Below are 12,396 nucleotides of genomic sequence, written 5' to 3' on the forward strand. Positions count from 1 at the left end.
GAGGGTGAGCCTCAGTGACAGTGGTGGTGCCAGTAGGCTAAGCCCCCAGACTGGGTCGAATGCAGTCGCTTGGAGCTACTCAGATCTATGTCAGCAACAAAGCTGGTTTCTTAAAAGCCGGAGGAGTTTAAAATGTAGAAGGAAATAAATCAATAGAGGCAAAATGGATACTTGATTAGAGACACAGACTGTCCAATCCCATCTCCTGCCACTCTAAAAGGTGGAGGTGCACACTGCATGCTCTAGGAAGAGCTTGAGGTTTCTGGTGGTGCACACACATGGTTGCCAGCCATTCACGCTGGTGGCTCCATTGAATGCACTGTCACTGCTTCTGTAGTGGAGAGGGATTCCAGTGATGGAACACCTGCTCCATCAACAGAAGGTGCCATAGGATTAGGCCTTAGGGCTGCGTGGCTATTCACATTGACCTGGAATTAAGCCGCATTGAACACAATGAGGAGACATGCATATGGTGGCAAAGTAAAGAATAATACAATCTTAGAGTTGGAAAGGACCTAATAGATCATCTAGTCCAAACCCCTGCCTGTAAGCAGGAAATTCTCTTAGAGCACCCCAAAATAAAACAAAACCAGTTTTGAATGAAACAATCCCTGCAATATAAGGGGATTTGTTTGTCTCTTTCTACCCTTGAAGGTCATCAAGGTACGAGCAAAGGGATGTTCCGTGACAGAAACAAAACACGTTACCTCTCAAGCCAGCCTTCCCTTCTCAGGAGTTGGGGAACTGAGGCTCCACTTTCCTCATTGGCTTGTTCCAGGAGAAGAAACTTGTCATCCTGTTCAACCACCCATAAACTATGGGAATATGAGTGGACACATCCAGCAGGCCAGGTGACCAGATCCCTTCAGACTTTTGTTCAGAAGGAACTAGTGTGATAGGGCTATATTATTTCCCACCTCGCTTTCTTGTTGGGTTATTGAAAGATGTTACTGGAAATTCTTTGCCTGTAACTGGGCATAGCAGGAGCTGGAAAGTTCATAAAAGCAGAGGGGCATGAGGGCCAATCAACTTGATTTTAAGCACAAGTAAGCACATGCAAAGAGCACATGCAAAGAGCATGGAGCATTCCCATTCACCATATGGAATATGAACCAGAGCTTAAGACTACATGATTGTCTCATTTCAGAATAATTCCAAAGTACTTTCAGCGTCTCTTTGCCATGATGTTTGCCAGGTTCGAAATCGAGAAAGATGTCAACCTCTTGACAAATAAGACATTGATTATATTATCAATTGAAAATGATAACAATGCCAGGGGATCCTGTTTAGGAACTATGCGTCTCCTTTTCACACATCAGGGACATCCCCTTAATTACATCTGTAGCAAGAAAAAGGAGTTCATTGTCATCATTGGGGGGCTCATTCCTCAAAACTGGAAGCTGATGCCTCACATCTTAAATATCTACAGGATCCCACAGGTATGTGTGTTCCCTAATCTAGAGAGAGGTACAGCCACTAGGATTGCTAGGAGAGCAGACAATCTGGGCTACAACAAGTGAAGACAGAAGACTCTTCTCTGTCCATTTAGCACATAGTTGGAATCAAATGTTAATCAAGTTTTGTGTGAAATTGTCAAAACCTGATTAAGTTCTTCAAAAACCACTTTAAGGAGGGAATAATTTGTACTGAATTAGTAGCAAATCTATGTGGGTAAAATATTTTCTCCAATACCGTCCCTTGAGGAGGCCTTCATGAATGCCCCACACTGCAGGATGCAGTGCATAACACATTGACAGCTGAATTAAAGCTAGAAAGTTGGACAGGATTGGGTCCTGAGAGCCCAAGCCTATGCCTGTCTACTCAGAAGTAAGTCCCAGGATAGTAAATGGAGCTTACTCCCAGGAAAGTGTGGACAGAATTGGAGCCTGAATGAATTATCCTAAGCCTCTTGGTCATCCTGCCCAAAACACTACACCCCAGAAAACAGAGACTTCCAAATTTTTCTTACAGGATCAAGTACAAAAACTCTACTATATCACCTGCCAGGCATTTGAGAGAGGACCTTTTTATTTAGGAAAAATCAGATGTTTGTCTGCCCTAAAAAGCTCCTTGTCTTTCCCCTTAGCTCAATTATGACTTCTTTGACTCTGCACTGAGTGACAGAACTCAGTTCCCTTCTCTCTACCAGATGGTCCCAAATGCAAGATCTCAGTGCACTGGGATTGTTCGACTGATTAGATATTTCAAATGGAACTGGATTGGTGTCCTCGTTTCAGACAATGACACTGGAGAAACATTTCTGAGGACTCTCATTCCCAGGTTCCTCCAGAACAACATTTGTGTGGCTTTTACGAAGGCTATTTTGGAAGCAAAGGTGTACTTGAATGATAACAAACCCTTTAAAGATCATCTATTTGGTATAGGATCTACTCTCTCTGCATCCAAAAGCAACGTGACTGTTGTTCATGGAGATTCACGATGTATGGAAAGTTTGCGAATGATTCTAATATTTTATGAAATTGGTCAGCAAGACCCAACAGAAAAAGTATGGATCATGACATCTCAGTGGGATTTTGCAACTGTATTAAACCCACTTTTTTTCACACCCAAATCCTTCAATGGTACCTTGTCGTTCGAACTGCACACAAAGGATGTGCCAAGATATGAAAACTTCCTTAAGGCCATAAATCCGTATCGGTCTGTGTTTTCTTACTTGTATGATTTCTGGTCAGCTGCATTTCTGTGTTCATTCCCCACATTTAACTTATATCCACCAAATGCAAGTAAATGCACTGGGAAGGAGAAGCTGAGCAGTCTCCCTAGTTCTATATTTGAAATGAAAATGTCTGGTGAGAGCTACAATATCTACAATGCCGCTCATGCCGTAGCACATGCTCTCCATTCCATGTACTCTTCAATATCCAAGCATAAATGGAAGGGAACTGGAGGCACAGGGGATATTTGGGCTGTTCAGCCATGGCAGGTAGGAGTTTCCTGGAAGCCTCTACTATGTATGGTCACGGATGGACTTGGATCCACTCTTGCAATGCAACTGGACTGAGCGAGAAGTGAGCCAATATTTTCACTTTAGTTTGTCTAAGCCCAAGTCTTTTCTATTTGGAAAAGGACTGGCAGCCCAATCCAATGCATGTTTACTCAGCAGTAAGTCCCTTTAGAGTCAATGGGGCTTACTTCCAGGAAAGTGTGGCTAGGATTGGGTTGTTAATTGCCCGCAACGTCAACCATGTATTAACAGTTTTTAAGCTCATTCTTAACAGTGAGGAACCCAGTTGAGACAGGCTGTCCCTCAGTTCTGCTACTATGCTGATTACCTCTGAACTGAATGTCACAATATTAGTATGTCTACAGTGGTTTAGCTCAAGGGAGGCAGGTAGTACCATGTGACACACTCAGGGACGGTGATAATATGAGTGGCCTAAACTGTGGATATTTTTGCGTTTTTGAATCATGCCATCATGATATATATCCTTTGATAGGTAACTTAATGTAAAATGTACTGAAACAAACCGTGTTGTCTGTTTTCTGTCAAACATTCTAGCCAAATAACCAGAAAAGGAAAACACAACTGTTTTGTGTAAAACAAAAAGTGGATTTCTTTAACTCAAAACTAACCAATGAGACTTGGGGTGCAATCCTAACCAACTTTCCAGCACTGACTTAGCTGTACCAATGCAGTGTGTATGGCATCCTGCAGTGGGGAGGCAGTCAAAGGGGCCTCTTCAACATATGGGCATGTTTGTTACCTTACCTTGGGGCTGCATTGCAGTTAGGTCAGTGCTGGACAGTTGGTTAGGATTGTGCCCGAATTGTTCCAAGAACAAGTGAGGTGTAATAAAACATCATGGAACCAATAAGTGTTAGTCTGAGTCAGCTCTAATTTCCATGGATGAGAACTCACACTAGCACTCCTATTCTTTTGTGTGTGTCATCACGTTTGCCACTTTTTCTTTGTTGGTTACTGATTTGTTGGTTGACCTGGAATTTTGTATAGTAAAATAAATAAATAAAGTTAATGGGGGTGACACTAACCCTAGTCATGACACTAGTGGGACTTTTGGGTGGTGTTAGTCACTGACTGAGTTGAAGTTAGATTGTCACTTTTAAGTTAGTGGACGCCAGAATCTTGTGGGGACAGGATGACAAAGAGGGGGACATGTGGGGGAGGGGATAACATTGGGGATGGAAAGTTTCTTATCTTGGAAGGACGGAGATGAGTAGAGGAGCAATAGACTGAAGGATTCCTATTGGGGCTTATTAAATGAATTGTGAATTCTGGTGCAAATGGGGACTGGGAATAGGAGGAGGGGGTGAGAATAGCTCTGAGAAAGTTTTACTATGCAAAGTTTATAATAATCACAGATAAAGAAATGTTCTCATGGGTTTTGCTGGCATGCAAGGTCTTTCAGGTCACACGGAATTCCTGCAGCTTGTTGACTAGGAGGAAGGGGTTGCTAGTTAATGTGGGGCATTGGGGACTTTGTGTGTTGTTGTTGACTGCCTTAGATGACTTTAAAAGTGGGTTCCAAACATTAATGGTGGACTACAGGTCTATCCGTGGTTATTAACCATTCTGGCTACATTGAACCTCCAGGTGCAGGGGCAGGATATCACAGAGTACTAGGTGCAGAGACTTTGACCCCTTGCTTGTGGGGAAATGTTCAATGCCTTTATTTTCTGACCATGAATATTATTTATTTCAAGTCATGACTCCAACTGAAAATAATTTTGTTGTATACGTCTGTGTGTGTGTGTGTGTGTGTGTGTGTGAAAAATGTATGGGCCCCGGGTGTCCAATGACCTAGCCATGCATCTGCTTATATAATCACAGTCTCTGCATTGCCAGAAGGCCAAGTTGGCAGATTCCAGTGATCTCAAAAGAACTCCTGCTCCACAATTGAACCCAGTGTTTTATTTTTCTTGTCCTCCAATCAGCTTCACCACTTTCTGAGAAACGTTCGCTTCAACAATAACGCAGGCGAAGAAATATTCTTTGAAAATGGGGAACTGGCAACAGGTTTTGATATCGTCAACATAGTCACGTTCCTCAATCACTCTTTCCGTAGAGTCAAGGTAGGAAAGATGGACCCCTGGGCTCCTGAAGGAGAAGAGTTTGCCGTTAATGGAAGCGCCATTGTGTGGAAACAGAAGTTTGATCAGGTGGGAAGGATCTGGATGCATTTTCTGAGCTATAATTCCATAGTTGTAGAAGAACCCAGAATTACTCTTCAGCAGATGCCTGGGAATGCATATTCCTGTACATGATGCACTTACTCTGAAGCAAGCCCTATGGCATTCACTGGGATTTACTCTGGATCTGCCAGCCTTCTATGATGATCATAACAGTGATGCAAGTGTAACACTTACAAATTTGACTGACTTGTTATAATGTTTGTGCTTGTAGACTAGGATGAATAACCATGGATAAGCATGAATAACCATGGATAACCGGGATTTAATCCTGGATGAGAAAGCCGACCTGGTACGTATTACGGAGACCTGGTTGGACATGGCGGGAGGAGTTAATCTCTCCGAACTTTGTCCATCAGGTTTCCAGGTGTTGCAGCAGCCAAGATTGCAGGGACGGGGAGGAGGAGTTGCAATGGTCTATCGTGAGTCCATCTCCCTTGCCAGGTGCCCTGTCCAGCAGTTTGATGGGTTCGAGTGCCTGTATGTTGTGTTGAGAGGGCCGGACAGGATTGGGATTCTATTGGTGTACCACCCGCCCTGCTGCCCAACAGTCTCCCTGCCTGAGCTGACTGGGGTGATCTTGGGAGAAGCATTGGAGGCCCCCCCCCGTCTACTAGTGCAGGGGGACTTCAATGTTCATACCGAGGCCCCTGCAGCAGGTGCGGCTCAGGATTTCATGGCCTCCATGACAACCATGGGCCTGTCCCAGAAAATCTTGGCCCCAACACATACTGCAGGACACGTGCTGGACCTGGTGTTTACAGCTGGGCACGGGGGTAGTGATCTGGATGTAGAGGAGATCAAGATGATCATGACAGATCACTTCGTTGTCATGGACAGATCACTTCCTAGTAAGGTTTAGGCTTGTTGCGACTTCCTACCTCCGCAGAGGCAGGGGACCGTTTTCTATGGTCCGCCCCCGGAGGCTAATGGATCCTGAAGGTTTCCTGAGGGCTCTGGGGGATCTTCCCACTGCCAAGACTAGCATCTCATCTGAGGCCCTGGTTGACCTTTGGAATGGGGAAATGACCAGGGCAGTGGATGAGATTGCTCCAGAGCGACCTCCGCCACATCGCAGATTCGGAGTGGCTCCTTGGTTCACTGAGGAGCTGCGAATGATGAAGACTTGAGTCCCTTCGGGGAGAAAGGCAGGGTAAAAATAAAGTTGTTGTTGTTGTTGTTGTTGTTGTTGTTGTTGTTGTTGTTGTTGTTGTTATTATTATTATTATTATTATTATTATTATTATTATTATTATTATTATTATTATTATTATATTTGCCAAACTCTCACATGTGCAGGCATATGTTATCCATGCTCTTTTGTCCTCTTGTTTGTCCATCTCTTCCTATGAATATTCAGGCTGAATTGATTAAGGTGATGAGAAGAGGTGGTATGTAAAGGAACTAAAGGAAAACATCTGGAGGCTGAAGGATTCTATATATACAACAATATTGTAAAGACCCTCATTGGAACTAACTAGGACAGCCCACCTATGTAAACCGTCTTGAGTAATATCTGATGAGAAAGGCCTTAGGTAAATACAGGTGTGCGCCACTTAAAGACAGGGATACATTCCCTGATCCCTGTTATGTGATTAGGTCATTCAGTGAACATTCAGTCCAATCTATTGCCTTTGTTGTGGAAACAGACACGCCCTGCCAGACACTAGCTGGCTGCACAGGCTACTGGAGACAGATGGCCTCTTCTTTGCATTAAGGGCCTCTCTGTTGTGTAGACAGACACTCTGCTGCAGGCTACGGGAGATGCGATTGCCTGCTTACGAGCACCTTCATTGTGCTTTGACCATCATCATATATGCGATCAGTCATGAAGTGAAGTGTTGTTAAGCGGCGCACGCCTGTATAGAAGTAAATTGATACCTATAAGAGGTCAGAAGAGCTCATGAGCTGTGTGTCATAACTGTATTCTCGTGGACAACAAACAAAACCAAACATCACAGCAATGAGAAAACAGTTGATTTCCATGCTAACCATTTCTCCTTTGGGGTTTTTTGAAGATGCCACCCCGATCGACATGTACTGAGAGCTGCCATCCTGGACAGACAAAGGTGGTACGCCAGGGGGAGCAGATCTGTTGCTATGACTGCGCTCAGTGTTCTGAAGGGAGGATTTCCAGCCAGCTGGGTAAGTGAAGAAGGTGATGCTCCATCCAATCGGTGTTGCAGAAGTTTGTGGAAATGAGCTGCTCAAAGGTCTTCCAGCCCAATCTTTTCTTTCCCAGCACTCAGAGGAACTGTGGCATCAAGGAACTATTGTCCCCTTCCCCTGAGGAATGTCTCAGGTCCCGCTATGGGGCTTCTCATATTTGCACCAGCTATTTTGCTGGCACAGATGTGAGAACCTATATGTCAAGCTCTTAGGTCGGACACAAAGGATATAATCTTGCGGAGGAGGCCTCTGCCACTCCCACACCCCTCCCACCGCATCTCTTTCCCCTTCCCCGCTTCCCCTGCTCAGATCACCATCCCAAAACTGATAGGCTATACCACTGCCTGGTGGTCCCATTTATTTCCACGCAGTCACATGGCATTCTTCATCCAGAACCACCTACTCCAAGGGTGCCGTAAATGTGCTTTATGACATGTTTACAACACCCAGTGCCAGCACTGGAGCTCAGCACCCGTGCTATGAACCTTTAGGATTGGACCCTGAGGGCCCAATCCTCAATTCATCATACTGATGCAGTCAGTAAAGCAGCAAATCAGCAGAACGTATGGCCCAGTCCTATGGGACTGTTATGACAGTGGGGCAAGGGTCTACTGTTGTAAAAGGCCCAGTGATGGCGTGAAGCTGGTGCCACCACTGGGCCAAACCAAGCATCTGCTTCAAAGCAGTTGCAGATCCGGAACCACATTGCTGCAGATGCCGGTTCAGAAGTGGGGGCATGTTGTGGATGGGGTGGGGTCAGGCCAGGGAAGAGAGGAGGTGGATCCTGGTGGCAGCAACATGCACCAGTATCTAATCCTTGAACCTGCTGGCCGGCTGTTTGCCCCCCATGACAGCACACACTTCCTAGGCACAGCACAGCTGACCTTTGGGTAAAGCCTGATGCCAGTTTTACTAAAGGTTAGCATTGAAAGGATACCTGATTGTGTTACATACAGTGATGGATGTAAGGAAAAATTTGAGTGATTTATTTTGTATATATTAATTGACATGCTTCATAATATGATCGCACTGCACTGTTGCCAGACAGCCTAAGGTGACACAGACACACTTTGAAATATTGAATCTCTGCATGTTTCTCATAGATGCAGATCATTGCAGTGACTGCCCAGAGGACCAGCATCCAAGCGGGAACCAGGATCCCTGTATTCCCAAAGCCATCACTTTTTTGTCCTATGAAGAGCCCTTGGGAATCGCTCTGGCTTCTTCTGCTCTGCTGCTCTCCACCATCACACTTGTGCTCGTGTGGAGCTTCATTTGGCACAGGAACACCCCCATTGTCAAAGCCAACAACTGGAACATCACCTGTGCCCTGCTGTTCTCTCTGCTGTGTTGCTTCCTCTGCCCATTTCTGTTCATTGGGCAGCCCAGAAAGGAATCCTGCATTCTCCGGCAGACCTTGTTTGCCATCACTTTCACAGGAGCTGTTTCTTCAGTGTTGGCCAAAACCCTCACTGTGGTCCTGGCCTTCATGGCCACCCGACCAGCCAACAGGATGAGAAAATGGTTAGGGAAGAGTTTGGCCATGTCTGTCATCGTGGCGTGTTGTCTGATTCAAACTGGCCTCTGTGCAGCGTGGCTGGCAGTGTCTCCCCCCTTCCCAGAGTTTGACGCGCACTCCCTGATAGGTCAGATCATAGTGCAGTGCAACGAAGGCTCAGTCTTCATGTTCTCCACTGTTCTGGGCTACATGGGATTTCTGGCCCTTGTCAGTTTTGTGGTGGCTTTTTTGGCCAGAAGTCTGCCTGATACTTTCAATGAGGCCAAGCTGATCACCTTCAGCATGTTAGTCTTTTGCAGTGTTTGGGTGTCCTTTGTGCCAGCCTACCTGAGCACCAAGGGGAAATACATGGTGGCCGTGGAGGTCTTCTCCATCTTGGTCTCTAGTGCTGGATTGTTGGGTTTCATCTTTCTCCCCAAATTCTTCATTATTGTGTTGAGGCCCCAGCTGAACACCAAGGAGAACTTAGTAAGGAAAAAGAATGTTGTTACCTGACTGAATTGCTTGAGTACCTTCGCCCGTAGCATTATGCATGAACCCCTTGAGATATGTCCACTGTTTTATAGAAACTCATGTGACTTCCTTCTCTATTCCCAACTGTTCCTCTTGGACATAATCCTGAGATTCTTTTCAACTTTCACCAATCTGACATTTCAGGGTCAATCTAATTTCTCATTCCTATTTCTCCTCCAAAGTGCAATCATCTACTTTAGTTATCCTAAGCTGTTTGTAACTGCTTAAAAAATAATAAATTGTTACGAAGATGGTGAATTGCATCTTTAAATTGATTGAGTGATTGACAGCCTTCATGTTCTCCAGCTCCAAGGAGAAATACATTGTTGCTGTGGAAGTCTCCATCTTGGTCTCTTGTGCTGGATTGTTGGGTTTCATCTTTCTCCCCAAATTCTACATTATTGTGGTGAAATCTGAGCTGAACACCAGGAAGCAGATTGTAAGGAAAAATAAATTGGGTACCTGACTGGCCTTCTATTTTCTCTTCATACTTCTCCTCCCATTCAAGTTTGTGCCTTGCAATTTTGTGCAATATAAACTTGTATTGTATTTGTATTGCATTTAGCAGGTTGAAACTAGTGAGAATAGATAATAAATGAGGGTGAATTGACTCATTTTCCTCCCAGATGCAGCAAAATATGTTCTGTTGATCCCTTTGGGGGATGAGACTTAGATATGCTTCTGTCAAGCACCTGACACTGACATCTGACCTGACAATACAGAAAGAGATTTCTGTCCAGTAATGCAGGACGCTGAGGTGGTGCAACATTTGTGCCATCAGAATTTCACTTATGGCAGTGGATAGCTAAATGGCATCCATTGAGGACCAGGGATGAGCAATCACGGGCCCTCAGGTCACAAATGAGCTCACTCCTCAAAAGTTCTCACAGGATTCTAGGGGAAGAACAGGTCTAGAATTTGGTTCATAGGAGACTTGATGTATTTCCTGTGACATTGAGATCCATGTGACATTGGTTCATTCCTTCCCAGTCTGAACTGTGATGTTTTAGTTGACCAACAGCCTCACAATCTCAATGAGTCATGGATGGCTGCTTTTCACCTGCTTTCTACACCAGTATAACATGTCTGTCAACACCCCCTGCCAAGTAATCTCCAATACTCAGGTTATTCTGAATCCGCTGAACTCCACACACACACAACCATTGGCTACGAATCAGACAAAAATGATTTCTTTACCCCTGCAGATAGTCAAAAAACTTCTGGTCTGCAATGACCTGTCCTATAATCATAATAATCCCTGCCTTCAGCTCCTGAAAGCACCAGGGGCAGACAGCAGCCACTTAAGGATCTTGTAACTAAAACCTTGAATTCTCCTTGGGAGCTGGTGATCTGCTTCAATCCCTTTATAAAGCCTCTCTTCAAAACAATGTGCATCATGTAGATTTAGGAAGCTATGGCTGCAATCCTGAACACACTTTCCTGAGAGTATGCCCCATTGAACAAAACAGAACTTACTTCTGAGTAGACCTGGTTAGGATTGTGCCCTAACTGAAGATAACCTTCCTCAGTGGATGTTTGGGAATTAGACATGGTGTAAAGGTCCTGTTTCCCTCACCCCTTTGGCTGTCAAGGTGGATTCCATAGTTTTGTTTCTTTGTTTGCAAAGTCCGATGGTTTTGTGGCCCCAGCACTTCTAGTGTCCATGTCACCTTGAAAGTCTCTGAGCGCAATTGAGACTGAGACCAAGATATGCTCCTGTTCAGGCTGTTCTCGTTGCTCCTGCTGCTGCTTTTGCTTCTGCCTCATGTTGTCAGCAAGAACGCTAAATCGAGTTGGTGTCTGCTGCCCGACATTCAACGCAGCCTCCGAGATTCTTCTTCCGATGATCTTGTCATTGGCGAATTTTCCCCCTCTGTGTTGCTGAACTGAATGAGGTTTCTTTCAGCAAAACTCCGGATGTGTCTTCACTGGAGGCTTAGTAAGTAGCTCTCCTCTGCTTGAAAGATGTACCAAGGGCCACATTGGCATTCTGGTTCTCCTGCTTCCCATGTATGGTTGTGTGGTCATAGCGCTGTGAGCATCCATGTCACCAGGAATGCCTTTGAGTGCAGTTTGGATGGTGGCCTCCTCTTCTCAGCCCCATCCATGCAGCTGTGTGTGTTCATTTTAATTCTCATAGTTGCCCTGATAAGTATCCTGGAGTCCCTGTGATTTCTCTGAGGTGATGGGGAGAGCTTTGCAGCTAATCATAGATTTGAGTCTGGGCTACTGGTATCCAATCACAACTCTGAAGTATCTGCTTCATGCTGGATTCCCACAGTTTTTCTCTTTCTTTGAGTGAGAAGCAGAAACATCCCCAATTATTGAGTTGAACTGATAATCTGCTCTTTGTTAAAACCAAGGCACAGTTTCCAGTGTGGTAGTGAACCTGTGTCTGGTCGGTTCCAGTGCAGACTGGAGGTTGGGACTGCATGATAGATTCCTGAGATGTTCAAGAGAGTCACACCACATATTGAAATCCGTATGGACGTCCTATTAGACCTGATCATCACTGAGGTTAAATACTCTTCTCCTGACAGGGATGTTTCCAGATCATTTTCTTTCCCCATTGATTTCTGTAGTAAAGAAAAGGTGTAGAAGGGGGGGGGGATTTTAAAAATATTTTACATAATGATAAAGTATGTGAGATAATAATAGAAAGACAACTAGAATTTCAAGGAGGACACCAGTCTAGAACCCTTGTCCTTCATATACTAGCTTTCTGCCTGCGTGGATTTTATTTTTGTACAGAGGAGCATATGAAGCGGCACAGCCAGGCACAGAATTATTTCTGTACTGAGAGCTGCATCTGGTCTAAGAGGCAGGAAGGCAGTGAGGATCTGTCAGGCTGCTGTCAGAACAAAAACCACCCCCAGCACCAATGCCCCACCCCATAGGTTGGTATCTTGCGTGTCTGTGTGTTCATTGATTTAATCACCTGTTCCTTAATTGTAAAATTTACTGATTCGTTTGGGCAGATTACAGCAGTGACTAACAAATGTATCTGATCAACTGCATCCCTCAAA

General features: G+C 44.8%; 1 protein-coding gene across 1 annotated transcript; it reads left to right on the forward strand.

Moving 5' to 3' along the window:
- Positions 1–7,199: 7,199 nt before the first annotated feature.
- Positions 7,200–9,352, forward strand: LOC136654025 (vomeronasal type-2 receptor 26-like; the record flags this gene model as incomplete). Its single annotated transcript, XM_066630887.1, has 2 exons — positions 7,200–7,314; positions 8,442–9,352. Coding segments are annotated over 2 exons (1,026 nt in total), but the record flags the coding sequence as incomplete, so codon positions are not given.
- Positions 9,353–12,396: the final 3,044 nt, after the last annotated feature.

Source organism: Tiliqua scincoides, chromosome 5 (assembly GCF_035046505.1).
Source record: "Tiliqua scincoides isolate rTilSci1 chromosome 5, rTilSci1.hap2, whole genome shotgun sequence".
Classification (NCBI taxonomy): Eukaryota; Metazoa; Chordata; class Lepidosauria; order Squamata; family Scincidae; genus Tiliqua; species Tiliqua scincoides.